A 15,939-nucleotide genomic window follows, 5' to 3' on the forward strand; every position below is an offset into this window, starting at 1 on the left:
TGAAATTCCTTGAATGAAAACTTATTTGTGTAAGCAATGGACATTGAGTAGCAGCTAGGATCTTGAGAAATGTAGCTGGAGAAAGTCGTGTGAGTAGTACATTAGATTATATAAACAAGTGTAACAGAGTGCCAGGAATTAATTAAGGCGATAAAAGTGATAAATGGCGCTGATATGTGGTGGAAGGAGTGAGGGATGTGATAAGAACTATGTGCCCAAGGTTAGCCGTGTGCTCTATTTTGTACGCACACGTCTGTAGAGGGGAGGGGGGAGCTCTCAGTGCTTCATCTTTAATTACTCATAGTTCGGCAGCAGTGTGTTCCCTTTTTATGGCGATGCAGCACGTCCAAGGTACCTTGATTGGCTCCATTGACGAAGGAACCAGCAGTGCAAGATTTCTAGTAAGTTTTACCCAACTCCACTAATATTCTTTTATGTTAACGTAATAAACAATCACTTTGATTTGAACCGATTTCCCACAATAAATTATTTTAAGGATTTCAGAGACTACGATATAATTTAAAAACTCCACTAGTATTACCACTTTCAACTCAATCAAGTTAGTCATGCAAAAGTTTTTAGTTCTGTGGCGAACACTTCAATTAAACAAAGAATAAATCTAAGGTGACCAGACTTTTCGATTTACAGGGAAGTCCCGATGTTTGCTTGTTTCGAATCTGTAAAACTGTCCAAATTACAATTCATTAGTTCTAAATTGACAGAAATATATTGGAGAAAACTAAGTAATAAGCTATTAGAGCAAAAAACTTGAATTTCTTAAAAAAACGTTGTTTCTATGAGCCATGTTATGATAACAGATAATTGTGGAGGTAACAATAGCGAATCATTAGCTTAGAAACCGTATTTTTACTTCTTCTTCCTACCATTAAGAAAGATTACGATAGTGTCCATTTTCAAAACTAAAGTCTGTCCGAAAATACATGTTTGAGATCTAGTGAACAAGAAAATATGTTTTTAGCACGTGTGAGTGTGTTAACGAATATCTCAAAAATAAGAAAAGTCCTAAATAAGCCAAACTCAGTATTCTGGTTTGTACTATTATCGCTTCAGACAGTAACGTTCTGAAGAGGTTATGAAAGGGAAGGGATTACCTATGCAGAGGTCCTGGGTTCGAATCCAGCTGCTGACCCTTAGATTTTCTCTTCCTAGGAGCTTCTTACAGCTCACTGTCCGGTGATGGATAGTGTTGTCTGTACCGAGAGAACACTGTCCGGAGGCCAGCAGTGCACTGAAAAAAGCTCCGGGCGCCAATAACCTTAGATGTTGACGCGCCTTAAATCATAAAAAAAGAGGTTATGTTTAGGTTATATTAGTAGCAGAGCGTTCAGAGAAATAAAGCGCTCCCAAAGGGAGCGACCTGGTAGCGCTCTTGTCTGCTGAATGCTCCCAATGTTGTTTAGGTGTTTTCATCGCAGACCGGACGTCTAGTAGCCAGTCATCAGATACCAATTAGTAAACACTGTGCTCAAGAAGGATGGGTGGAGCAAGATCCTGTGGCAATAATGGACGCAGTCAGACAATGTTTGGATAAGGGGGCGACCATTCTAAATGACAAGGACATTGATGTGAGCAGAATCGCAGCCATTGGAATTTCAAATCAAAGAGAAACTACTATACTCTGGGACAGAACCACTGGTTTACCCTTGCACAACGCCATAGGTATAATCGCTTCTTTTACCCTCTGTCACACAATATCACCTTCTTTGATTAAAAGAAATGAAAATTATTTTTTAAGAATAAGGCACAGAAAATTAAAAAAAGAAGTTGTTTACAGTATGGCTGGACATGCGCACCGCAACTACTTTGGAAAGTTTATTGGATAAAATACCGAACAGAGACAAAAACTATTTGAAGCCGATTTGTGGATTGCCTCTGAGTCCTTATTTCTCAGCGCTCAAGATCAAATGGCTAATGGACAACATACCTGAAGTGAGGCAAGCTATCGAGAACAAGACATGTCTGTTCGGCACCATGGACACCTGGCTAATGTGGGTAAGATTCCATCATCTCATATAAAGATGGCGTCTAACGCACAAAATAGATAGGTCACCTACAGGCAGTCCTAGGAGAAAGCCACAATTTTCTGATCTAATGTAAACAAAGAAATTTGCTTAGTTTTTGCCAACTCCGACCACTGGAAATGAAATTTGCTTTATGCGATTTTAAACTGAACTGACGTATAATTTAACATCCGTATATAATATTAAAGGACATTATAAAGCTTTTCTAAAATTTATGTTTGATAAAAATTAGCTACTGAAAAATAAGAATTTGCGGAATACATTTAGAATTGTCTCGAGACAACTTTCTTCAATATTTAAATTTAACTGTACAGATCAAAAAAAGTTTCATTTGAAAGTTTTGAAAAAGGAATAAAAAAGAAAAAAGAAAATTCACTTAATAAGACAAGTAACATTCAGCACTAAATATGATTACTTAATGTTTGCTTCATTTATCAATAAATTGATAATTATTTATTATTTTAAAGAAAACTAAATACACTTGACACGCCAAAAAAATAATATTTGTATCATACATGTCTTTTGGCCGTCAGTTGGAGTCTGAATTCCGTTATTCGGACAGGAAACGTCAATTTCCCGCTTCCTAAGTAATACAAATACTTTGAATCACTAAATGGAGAGCAAATGAAATAGAAATTAAAACCATTCAGACACATGAACAATCCTAAACTTTAATTTCTCAAAGAAATAGGTTATGTAAAAATATAAGTAATTATATTGTGGGGCATGTACACGTTTAGATATACCTACTCGTAAATGTAATTTGGCCAAGAAAGCCCGCCTTTAAAGATTTCTTTTTGTTTTATTAGCAGATTAGTGATTAGTTTTTCTCTACAGGTCTCAAGAGCGTCTAATAAATAAAGTTATATGTTCAATTCCAACCATACTACTTGAGATATTGTAAAAATATTATTAATTTAAGCAAATAGTAAAAGTCATATTAATTTTTACCGTTCCCACTGGTGTTCTCGTGGTTTCCGCATCTGGGAAACTGTTTTATTGCTCTGTAGAGCTACCAAAGAATATATGAACTGTAAAACGCAAGAATAGTGAGTGCAAAACTCACTGATAATGTCCAAAACATACATTATTAATGAAACCATTGATTCTACAGCGATATTACTCAACAATACCGTGAGGCCATTCAATAATAATCGTAGACCTTAAGACGGAATGAAAGATAATCGGAAACTTTTAAAAGTCTTCAACTCACTTGTAGGATTTGATTACTGAGTTGGTGTAAGCAGTCTTATTGCTTAAGTACTGAGGAGAAAATTGAAAATGAATTTCCCAGTAACCAGAATCGTGAGATGAAGCACGTTTCTAATCTCAAGTAAATATTGTTTGGAACAAAGAAAAGACTTGTCACAGTAACCCGATCATTTACAGCTCATTTTATTACTACTTATCGTATGACCGTACTCTTCATGTTTGCAGAACTTGACTGGAGGAACGAAAGGAGGAGTTCATGTAACTGATGTCACCAACGCTTCTCGAACCATGCTTATGAGCTTAAACACGCTTGACTGGGACATCTCACTTTGCAAGTAAGTCACCTTTAGCCAGACAATGTACTTAGTTATGTACAAAATCCAGAAAATAATTGCGGTATCCAAGCCCAACATCAGAGCAACACTGCTTCCTTAAGTTTAATTAGGGATGGCTTCTCTAACTAGACGGTGCAACTATGGAATCTACGGTTCGGTTAGCGCATGCTTTCTGGCCACCCTTCTTGGAATCTAATGCAATCTCAACTACGTGGAACATGCGATTCCATTACTACAAAGAAAACCCAATAGATAGAGAAAGTGTCTTAGACAGCAGGGGGACTGCCACTCTTCTAACCATCTAACCGAATAGTTGCTGTTTGGGAACGACTTCCATAACAAGTTTTCTCTCTCGGGTCAACCAATAATAGAAATAAGAATTAGAATAATAATAATAAGAAAGAAGATAATAATAATAATAAGAAAGATGATAATAATAAGAATAATAATAATGCCAGTAGACAAATTGTAATTATTAATCAAATGGCAATGTCGTAGATTTTTTGATATTCCGAGAGAGATACTTCCAAGAATACACAGTTCATCAGAAATCTATGGAAGAATTGTGGGAGGCGCAATGGACGGCATTCCAATTGCCGGAGTAAGTGTCATGAATAAGAGATGTTAAGACAATAAAGTAAGAATATTTTTTAAAAGATTAAGCAATATGTGTGCCCAGTGTCTAGGTGATCAACATGCGGCTCTGCTTGGACAAAAATGCTTCAACAAGGGCATGGCCAAGTGCACTTATGGAACCGGATGTTTTCTGCTGTATAACACTGGCTCCGAAGTGAGTTTTTATTGCATAGGCATTACTGTAATTATATTTAGTATTCACTACTACTACATTATTTAACAAAAACTTACAGTTTAAAATGTTAAGTATAAGGGTTGATTAAACGCCAAAAGGTACACAAATCAGCAAGTACCCTACATTTCATTAATACTTCATTAATATTTAAATAATTCTACTGCATTAATTTTCATTAATATTTTTTTGAATTTATTAGATGTTTCACAGACCCTTATGCTGGCCATTTTAATCTACAAAATATTTGTTCAAGTAGAACACCATTTAACTTAGATTGACTGTAATAAGATAAATAAGATATGCATATTTTTATGACAGCTAACATAATTATTCCAGTATTTTACTATAAGTAAAATTAGAGGGACTACATTAAATTACAATTGAGAAATGAATAATTATTGTTGAATAATTTACTTGATATTACCTACGCGTTATTACCTACGCTCACAAATACTTCGGAAAGGCGAATTCTAGACTGAAATATTGTTTTAAATCCGTGATTCAAATTTAAATAGTAGCCGACTCTACTTAGTCTTTATCTACTTTAACGTGCATGTACATACTCGTACATACATGTGACTACTCAGAATAAAGAGCATAATAAAGATAAATCAGAAGAATAATTTGGAATAAAGCTAAAATAAAGTACCTATTTAATTATGAAGATATAATACACATTTTATCATAATTAGAACAAAAAAATAAAATATTATGAATGAACAAAGGGAAGGGATTAGCTATGCGGTTAGCGTATTGGATTCCCACGTGGAGGTTCCGGGTTCGTATCCAGCTGCAGACCCTTTGATTTTCTCTTTCTAAGAGCTTCTTACAGCTCACTGTCCGGGTGATGGACAGTGTTGTCTGTAACGAGAGAACACTGTCCGGAGGCCGGCAGTGCACTGAAAAAAGTTCCGGGCGCCAATAACCTTAGATGTTGACGCGACTTAAATCATAAAAAAAAGAAAAAGAAAATGAATGAACTGGCCAGCATAAGGGTCTGTGAAACATCTAATAAATTCAAAAAAATATTAATGAAAATTAATGCAGTAGAATTATTTAAATATTAATGAAGTATTAATGAAATGTTGGGTACTTGCTGATTTGTGTACCTTTTGGCGTTTAATCAACCCTTATACTTAACATTTTAAACTGTAAGTTTTTGTTAAAGAGATTTTTGTACCTTTTGAATAGATTTTCCTTTTTGTATGTTCTTCAAAGTTACATATCTGCTTTACAGATTTTATTAAAATTGGGAATAATAAATTTTAATTGTATCATTATAACCTGAAAAGGTGTTAAGTCGGAGTTACTACCACTGGAGAGATCTTTTTAAAGAATGATTATAGTTGCGGTCCCCAAACCATCCTCAATAACAATTTTTTTGAGAAAGCATTTTGAATAAAATAGGAAGGTAATTTGTACGTAAATAGCAAAATTAAACTGCGATTTCAGTTCTTCCCTTTAAGAGGAGTAAGAAAAATAAACTGCGATTACAGTACTTCTCCCTAAAAGGCAAAGAGGCAAAGATTTTGAATCGAACGACAATTCATTGATGTAAATCGGTTCACTCATTGATAATTTTAACGATTGCAGTACTTCCTCTTAGTACGTGTAAGAGCATGATGGCACTTCACAGCCACGTAGAGGAGCTTTGATCACTTCTTCATGCTAAATTTTATCAAAATCGGACTAAGCGTTATAGAATAGAAATATTGGTAATAATAGTTTTAGAAAGGGCCTTACCTGGGTGGGGCAAACTCCCCTCCTTATGAGGCACAGCGTCGAGGCTTTTAAAGTGCAAATCTGTACAAAATTTCGATTCGAATGACACTTCATTCATGAAAATCGGTTCACGTTTCGATAATTTGAAACGATTGCTATACTTCCCCTTAACAAGTGTAAGAGCAGATCGTCGTTTTAATGTTACGTAGGGGAGCCCTAACCCTGTCATCCTACCAAATTTTATCAAAATCGGGCTAAGATTTACAGAGTAATTAATTATAATAATTTTGGAGGGGGCCTTACATAAAAGCGGCTAACTCCTCTCCCATTCCATGTACAGCGTCGAGACCCACAAAAGGCACATCTACATAAAATTCCGAATCGAATGATACCTCATTCATGAAAATCGGTTCATGCGTTTAGGCGCTACGTTGTTTACAAAAAAGGTAACAACAACAACAACAACAAGAAGAAGAACAAGAACAAGAACAAGAACAATTTTTGAAAATGCCGTTTTTGCTCATTTTCAGCATCTTTTTTCTCAAAATCTATCAAATCTAGGTTGTTGCAAAAAAATTACAGTCATAAAGGAGGATTTGCCCTATATTATGAAGAAAATTTGGGAATTTTATCTTTTATAGAAAAAGAGAAAAAAATTGTCAAAGTTGGGTGTTTTTCAACGTTACGCTTTTTCGTGCAGTTTTTGATGATCAACCCTTATACAACTGTCCTACCGGACAGTTTTAATGTGTGGATGGACAACTCAGAGATATGATCTTAATTTATTCGCCCAGTTGTACAGCTTTAGCATTCTAATTGATTAATTCTGGCAGTTTGGAATTACATATTATCTCGTTAAATAATGAGTTTATCATATTAATCAATAATAAGTAAATTAATATCATAGGTTTTATAAAAGAAGATAAGGAGACTCATGCAGAAGTTTAAATGAGTTGTTCCTAATATAAAAAAAAATGAAAAAATCAAACTTTAATATTGAAATTAAAACGTTCAGCTTTACTTAAAAGTTATTGATAAAGGATTTTGGATAATATATTAGCCATGTAAGGTCGGATTAAGGCCGCTCTCAGCCCGTGATCTTGGTACATTTCTGTCATTCTTTAAATGGACTAATAATTCTGAATATGCCTTTGTTAGGGCAGTTGTGTAATTTTCTGCTTATCTATTAGAGAGTCGAGTCTTCTCATGGCCTGGTGACTACGGTTGCTTATCAACTTGGAAAAGATGCTCCCCCATATTACGCTTTAGAAGGTTCAATTGCAGTTGCTGGGGCTGCGTTCGCCTGGCTAAAGGACAACATTGGCCTTGTGGAAGATGTTAAAGAAATTGAAACTTTGGCAAACAGAGTACACCATTCCGGAGATGTTTACTTTGTGCCTGCGTTCTCTGGACTGTACGCTCCATACTGGCAATCTGATGCTCGAGGGTTGGTACTTTATTTCAGAGTTGGGCAAAATTTTTAGTCGCGACTAATATTTTTAGTCGTGACTAAAAATGTGATTAAAAATTTAGTCGCGACTAATTAGTCATGACTAATTCAATCGTGGTCACATTTAATCATGATTAAATTAGTCGTATGCACGACTAAATAAAATAATCATGATTAACATTAGTCGTGAATTAGTCGTGACTAATTTTTTCAATCACAAACCATTAGTCTTAGTCATCGCCATGATTACTCTTGCTGAATGCATATTATCTATGCACTTACACATATACTAATCTGAAATTTGTGGAATTTAAGAATGCAAGCACTTTAAAGTTAAACCACCACATCAACTCACTAGACCTATATGGGACCACTTTGCACTCACATTTAACCATGTTTACGACTCACAAGACTTTTATAGGACCACTTTACACTCACATTTAACCATGTTGACAACTCACAAGACTTATATAGCACCATCTTATACTCACATTTAGCCATGTTGGGGTCTCACAAGACTTGTATAGGACCACTTTACACTCACATTTAACCATGTTGGGGTTTCACAAGACTTATTTAGGACCACTTTACACTCACATTTAACCATGTTGACAACTCACAAGACTTATATAGGACCATCTTATCCTCACATTTAACCATGTTTACGACTCACAAGACTTATATAGGACCATCTTATCCTCACATTTAACCATGTTTACGACTCACAAGACTTATATAGGACCATCTTATTCTCACATATAACCATGTTTACGACTCACAAGACTTTTATAGGACCACTTTACACTCACATTTAACCATGTTTACGACTCACAATACTTATATAGGTCCTCCTTACACTCACATTTAACCATGTTGGTGACTCAGTAGACATATGTAGAACCACTTTACATTTACGTTCATCTTATTTTTCACCGCGTCACATGTATCTTTTCCTTCTTTTCTTTTTGTCTCTATCTATCGCCTACTCATTGCTTTACTTATTATGCACATAGCTTACTTTTTATATTTGCCCTATTAATATACTCCAAGCATATACACACAAACTAACTATGTATATATATTTGTATATTTACATAAAAATAAACCGGGTGATCCAGTTAAAACGCACCAATCGCTAATAACTTTTTATGAGCGGAAATCCGGAAAACCCATTAAATAAACTATATGTTTTTTCGTCTAGTTTTCAAATTTTTCACCCCCGATGCTGTATCTTCATTTTTTGCTGGGTTACGGCCAAAAATTTATCGAGATTACGTGAGGACCACTGGCAATGATTATGAAAACTACATAAAAAATTATGAAAAATGATGTTAATTCCTTAATATTTGTCGAGTTATTTAAGATCAAAGTTACAAAATTATCTATTCATGATCGGTTTTCAATATTAATTTTCCATCAGAAATACACGTTTTGGGAGGTTCTCAGACTGCGAAAAATGTTATTTGTGATGCAAAGAACAAAAATAATAATAATTGAAGATTTAAAAAAATGTAGTGTAATCTAATGGTTGTGGGTGAATTAGGATAAACTTGTTTTATCATCAAATAAAAGCAACCATTACAACATGTTAATGTTGTACCCCGTATGCAAGACTTCTCCAACCTATGATTACGATAAGAATATCTTGCGAAGGATGGGCGGGTGTTGGTCTGGTGGACATGAGCGTGGCTTTGTAAATTGGAAGATCCCCAGTTCGAATCCCGCGTATGACTACATTTTATTAAAACGTATTAAGAATTATGAATGACTGCATACGCGAGATTCGAACTGGGGATCTCTCACTTACAAAGCCATGCTCTTGACCACAAGAGCAACACACTGGCAAGATATATTGGTGAGTGAGTTTTTGTGTATTGTTATACGTTTTTGTTTGTGAGTGTACATTTATTTTACATTAAGGATGAAGAAAAAAGAAATAAGACACTTTCACCCTTAAACATTAATTGTTTTCCAATCTTACATTTATTTATTCCCTTTAAACTAATTTTGGTAAATAGTTCAACTTCAGATTAATAATTGGGAAATGCTAGATTTCTTTATAACCTACAACAATCTGAATTACGTTCTATAATAATTGATGAATGTCCGAATCCGGTTTTGTAAACAATAAACATGCATGGGGGAAGGAATAGCGTTGCGATTAGCGTATTAGATTCCCTTGCGGAAGTTTCGGGTACGAATGCAGCTGCTGGCCCTTGGATTTCCTTTTCCTAGGAGTTTCTTATAGCTCACTGTCCTGTACTTACATCTGTGTAGATAGATTGACAAAAAAAAAAAAATTGACAAATACATGGGAGGCAGTAAAAAATAAGTTGAAGGTGAATGTAAAGCAGTTCTACACAAGTCTAAAGATACACAAAAACAGTTAAACAGGAGGTCCTAAATGTTATGTGGGCCGTAAACAATGGATAAATGTGTCTGTGAGGAGGACCAGTATAAGTCTTGTGAGTCGTAAACATTGTTAAATGAGAGAATAATGTGGTCCTAAATAAGTCTTGTGAGTCGTAAACATGGTTAAATGTGAGAATAATGTGGTCCTAAATAAGTCTTGTGAGTCGTAAACATGGTTAAATGTGAGAATAATATGGTCCAAAATAAGTCTTGTGAGTCGTAAACATGGTTAAATGTGAGTGTAAAGAGGACCAATACAAGTCTTGAGAGTCGTAAACAAGAATAAATAAATGAATAGTTAAAACAACTAAAAAAACAAATTAACGACTAAATTAGTCGTCGCTCAATGACGCGACTAATGAAATTAGTCACCTATTTTTGGACGACTAATGTTATTTAGTCGTGGCTCTTGTCACGACTAATCTGAATTAGTCACCAATTTTAGGACGACTAATCTCAATTAGTCGTCAATCATATGGTGACTAATCTGAATTAATCTTTAGTCGTGATATATTCCACGACTAAGACTAACCTTTAGTCGTTAGTCGTAATCGGTCTGTGACTAATTTAGTCATGAGATTAGTCGTTAGTCGTGATTGAAGTTTTGCCCAACTCTGCTTTATTTTCTTCTAAACAGACATAGACAGTTAACGTTTTTTTAATGAGGGTATTTTTCAACTAAAATGTGCAACTGCATTCGACCAAATCATTAACTCAAACTCATTCGGAAGATTTTAGTGAAATGTCCATCACCTAGTCTGAACTGAATCACGTTTTAATCACTTTCAAAGAAATTTATGTGCAGGAAAAACCAACCTTGGAGTACATTTATATTGATACCAATAATATGATTATTTGCTAGAGTAATTTGCGGTATTACTGAAGAAACCACTAAGAGCCACATCCTGAGGGCAGCACTAGAGGCGATTTGCTTCCAAACTAGAGATATCCTGGAATCAATGGATAAAGACTGCGGATTGCCATTATCCAAGATCCAAGTGGACGGAGGAGCTATCCAAAACAACCTATTAATGCAACTAAAAGCAGATTTATGCGGTATACCTGTAGGTGGGAGCTATTCAGTTCAATCTAAAATTTCTACAAATTTATGTATAAATTGTTCACTTCTTAAAGGGAGAACTTGCCATAGATTGTTTAGGGAGTAATCAGTAGTTTACAAGAACGACCAAGTAGTAGTTAGCGTCTGGGTGGTTAGACGTCAAATTATTATTAATTTCCTTTGATATTAAAAATATTATTGAAGTAAGTTCAAAAGTATTTATGATTTGTCGGTAAATTTGAGTGGAAGTCTAAACTAATCGATGGAATGCAGTAATTGATAAATAACATAACTAATACTCAGTAAATTCAATTATAAACGCCTTAGAAGTATATAAAGGGGATAATCCAATTTATGGACAGTTGACATCGGACTAGTATTATCATGTAAGACATTTGACTGTGCGCCAAACCAACCTGCCTACTTAAATAAACCTATAGGTGTAATATACGAATTCTAAAAGATGATATTCCCGGGAAACAGTCAAATAAAAGTGACCGAAATTTATGCGCAACACAATATACCAGCTTCAATGAAGATCGTTAAGAGCTTTTTCGAAAAAATGCAAACAAAAAACTTAAAAATCGTGTCTTCAAAATCGCATTTTCAACAGAAAGATTTCGGACAAAATTTCCGAGTTAGAACCGACTATGGTAAGCAATATGAAATTTCAACTTTTTTGACTTTTTATTTTTAGGCATACTGTTATAACAAAAGAGTCCAAAAGCACACTCAATGAAGACTTCATTCTCAATTAGAAGATTTGACCCGAAAATACTGCAGGACTGGTAACTGACCCCTCCTAATATAAGCTTCCCTCTCATCAAAAGCGTACAAGAAATATCTTGGCATGTTTCAGTCCGACCTCACATGGCTGAAACTAGTGCTTTGGGAGCTGCACTAGCCGCTGGAGTGGCTTCTGGAATTGGAGTTTGCAAACTCACTGATATTGAATCAAGTGCGTCTGATCTATTCTCTCCTAGAATTACAAAACAAGGTACAACCGCTATTTTATTAATTAAAAAAACTTCGTTATGATTACCTTATGATATTCAGTAACTTTTGAAAGAATAAGGTACCATTTATTTCTATATGCGAACTATCCCTAAATGTACATTTATGTATATGTACATTATGGTTTTGAAATTTGGTGGTTTTGCAAGACGCTCAAACTTTGGGTATCGATATCTTGCTTTCTACAGTTGAGAAATCCGTGCAATCTCGTACAATTATAGGGAACATTGTTCTTTACAATTAGATGAAATATTAGCGTTTTAAGTGCTGTATTAGAGAAGATGTAAGGTTTAAGGTTATGGTGTGTACAAGTTCCCTAGAAATTTCCCAGTTCTTAGAGACTTTAAAGGGCGAGGGTCATTTGAAGAAGTTCTCGAGGCTATTTAATTACAGTGCCTGGGTGACTGGAACTATGTTTCAATTTAACTCATTCAAATGAACAATCAGCTGTAAGACTATTTATATTCTATAAATAATAATATTAAGAAAATTTCTATCTGATTACAGAAAGAGATAACAGATATTCCAAGTGGAAAATGGCCATAGAGAGAAGTTTCGGCTGGGATATTAACATTTCCGCCCAACAATAGTAGATATTTTTCTTGTTTTTTAAATTTTTTATTGTTAATAAAAATGTCTTTTTGAAGAGTTGTATTTATTAAAGTATTACTGATACATACTATTTATGTATAGCAAGCCTAAGTCCTATGATTTTAATTTTAATACAACAGTAAATGATTGTTGAAGAAATCATTTTGTTTGATAGCAAATAAATAGCTCATCTAGATTCAGTTGGTGGTGTAAAGAAGAAATAAGTTGAAAATAAATTATTAATTACGGTATTTTTTGATTGATAAATTAAATTATCAAATTACAGCAGGTGTATCGGTAATACTAATCTCCTTAACAAAAACTTACAGTTTAAAATGTTAAGTATAAGGGTTGATTAAACGCCAAAAGGTACATAAATCAGCGAGTACCCAATATTTCATTCATGCTTAGTTGGTATAATTTAAGTAATTTTGCTGCATTAACTTTTCCTTCACATTTTTTAGAATTTATTAGATGTCACAGACCCTTATTCTGGCCATTTTCATCTACAAAATATTTGTTCAAGTAGCACTGTAGATTTACTTTAATATCTATTAATCTATAATAATAAACTATTAATTACAGGTTAAAAAGAAAACGTTATAAAAAATAAAAAAATTATGAAGCTAAAAAATTCAAAAACTTTTTTTAAAAAATGCTTACACCAACATACATCGATGATTTTATTTTATTTATTTATTTTTAATAAAAATCGTCGGTTTAAGTTCATTCTTCGATTAAAGCAATTGTTATTTTATGAAGTAGTCAAACGTTTATAATAATAGGTAATAATTATCTGGCTTTATCGCAAATAATATAGTTTTCTTCAGTTACATTCTCAATGTAGGTGTTCTCCTCACAATGTTGTATATATGTAATATAAAATAAAAAAAAAGATACGCATATTTTTAGGACTGCTAATTATTCCAGTATTTTACTACAAGTAAAATTAGGGGGGCTACATTAAATTACAATTGAGAAATCAATAATTGTTGAATAATCTACTTGTTATAACTGTGTGTTATTTGTGCTCACGAATATTTCGGTAAGACGAATTCAAGACTGAAATATTCTTTTAAATCCGTGATTCAAATTTAAACAGTAGCCGACTCTGACTTGGTCTTTTTCTACTTTAACATGCATGTATATGTGACTACTCAGAATAAAGGGCATAATAAAGATAAATCCGAAGAATAATTTTGAATAGATTTAAAATAAAGTACCTATTTACAAACGAAGATATAATATACATTTTATCATAATTATAACAAAATAATATTATGAACGAACTGGCCAGCATAATGGTCTGTGACATCTAATAAATTCTAAAAAATGTGAAGGAAAAGTTAATGCAGTAAAATTACTTAAATTATACCAACTAAGCTTGATACCTTTTGGCGTTCAATCAACCCTTATACTTAACATTTTGAACTGTAAGTTTTTGTTAAGGAGATTTTTGTACCTTTTGGATAGATTTTCCTTTTTATCTATTTTGCAGTTACATATCTGCTTTACAGATTTTTTTAAAATTTGGAATAAGCAATTCTATCATTATAACCTGATAAGGTGTTAAAACGGAACCGTAACTACCACTGGAGAGATCTTTTTAAAGAACGATTATAGTTCCCATCTTCAATAACAATTTTTTTTAGAAAGCGTTTTGAATAAAATAGGAAGTTATTTGTACGTAAAAAGCAAAATTAAACTGCGATTTCAGTACTTCCTTTTAAGAGAAGTAAGAAAAATAAACTGCGATTACAGTACTTCTCCCTAAAAGGCGAAGAAGCAAAGATTTTGTATCAAACGACAATTCATTAATAGGTACACCCATTGATAATTTTAACGATTGCAGTACTTCCTCTTAGTAAGTGTAAGAGCATGATGGCACTTCACAGCCAAGTAGAGGAGCTTTAATCATTCTTCGTGCTAAATTTTATCAAAATCGGACTAAGCGTTATAGTAGAAATATTGGTAATAATAGTTTTAGAAAGGGCCTTACTTGGGTGGGGCAAACTCCCCTCCTTATGAGGAGAGTTTTGCAGAAAGTGCAAATCTGTGCAAAATTTCGATTCGAATGACACTTCATTCATGAAAATCGGTTGACATGTCGATAATTTGAAACGATTGCTGTACTTCCCCTTAACTAGTGTAGGAGCAGATCGCCGCATTAATGTTACGTAGGGGAGCCCTAACTTTATCATCCTACCAAATTTTATTGAAATCTGGCCAAGATTTACAGAGTAATTAGTAATAATAATTTTGGAGGGGGCCTTACATAAAGGGGGCTAACTCCTCCCCCATTCGATGTACAGAGTCGAGACCCCCAAAAGGCACATCTACATAAAATTCCGATTCGAATGACACTTCATTCATGAAAATCGGTTGACGTGTCGATAATTTGAAACGATTGCTGTACTTCCCCTTAACTAGTGTAAGAGCAGATCGCCGCATTAATGTTACGTAGGGGAGCCCTAACTCTATTATCCTACCAAATTTTATCAAAATCGGGCCAAGATTTACAGAGTAATTAGTAATAATAATTTTGGAGGGGGCCTTACATTAAGGGGGCTAACTCCTCTCCCATTCGATGTACAGAGTCGAGACCCCCAAAAGGCACATCTACATAAAATTCCGATTCGAATGACACTTCATTCATGAAAATCGGTTGACGTGTCGATAATTTGAAACGATTGCTGTACTTCCCCTTAACTAGTGTAAGAGCAGATCGCCGCATTAATGTTACGTAGGGGAGCCCTAACTCTATTATCCTACCAAATTTTATCAAAATCGGGCCAAGATTTACAGAGTAATTAGTAATAATAATTTTGGAGGGGGCCTTACATTAAGGGGGCTAACTCCTCTCCCATTCGATGTACAGCGTCGAGACCCCCAAAAGGCACATCTACATAAAATTCCGAATCGAATGACACCTCATTCATGAAAATCGGTTCACGCGTTTAGGCGCTACGCAGTTTACAAAAAAAGGTAACAACAAGAAGAAGAAGAACAACAACAACAACAACAATTTCTGAAAATGCCGTTTTTGCTCATTTTCGGCAACTTTTTTCTCGAAACCTATTAGATCTAGGTTGTTGCAAAAAAAATTACAGTTATAAAGGAGGATTTGCCCTTTATTTTAGAGAAAATTTGAGAATTTTATCTTTTATAGAAAAAGAGAAAAAAATTGTCAAAGTTGGGTGTTTTTCAACGTTACGCTTTTTCGTGCAGTTTTTGACGATCAACCCTTATACAACTGTCCTACCGGACAGTTTTAATGAAGGTGTAAACAG

The 15,939-nt window shown here is 34.2% G+C and overlaps 2 protein-coding genes across 5 annotated transcripts in view; one reads left to right on the top strand and one right to left on the bottom strand.

The window, feature by feature from the left end:
• Tbce (Tubulin-binding cofactor E) overlaps nucleotides 1–15,939 on the bottom strand; it is a 30,791-nt gene that overhangs the window by 11,078 nt on the left and 3,774 nt on the right. The gene's annotated exons all lie outside the window — the stretch shown is intronic.
• Gk1 (Glycerol kinase 1) lies at nucleotides 244–12,704 on the top strand. 4 transcript variants are annotated; one of them, XR_012457126.1, is made up of 10 exons: nucleotides 244–401; nucleotides 1,422–1,680; nucleotides 1,796–2,013; nucleotides 3,480–3,589; nucleotides 4,088–4,190; nucleotides 4,269–4,379; nucleotides 7,313–7,569; nucleotides 10,847–11,048; nucleotides 11,904–12,041; nucleotides 12,566–12,704. XR_012457126.1 is itself a non-coding variant. In XM_074123514.1 (10 exons), exons 1-10 carry the CDS (start codon nucleotides 330–332, stop codon nucleotides 12,646–12,648), a joined length of 1,557 nt encoding a protein of 518 aa, XP_073979615.1. In that variant the 5' UTR covers nucleotides 244–329; the 3' UTR covers nucleotides 12,649–12,704. The 4 variants fall into 4 exon arrangements, 3 of the variants coding, with proteins under 3 accessions (XP_073979615.1, XP_073979632.1, XP_073979620.1); XM_074123514.1 differs by having other exon boundaries at nucleotides 10,847–11,052; XM_074123531.1 differs by lacking the exon at nucleotides 7,313–7,569 and having other exon boundaries at nucleotides 4,276–4,379; nucleotides 10,847–11,052.

Source organism: Rhodnius prolixus, unplaced genomic scaffold, assembly GCF_049639745.1.
Source record: "Rhodnius prolixus isolate KJV_2025 unplaced genomic scaffold, Rpr scaffold_1, whole genome shotgun sequence".
Taxonomy (NCBI): domain Eukaryota; kingdom Metazoa; phylum Arthropoda; class Insecta; order Hemiptera; family Reduviidae; genus Rhodnius; species Rhodnius prolixus.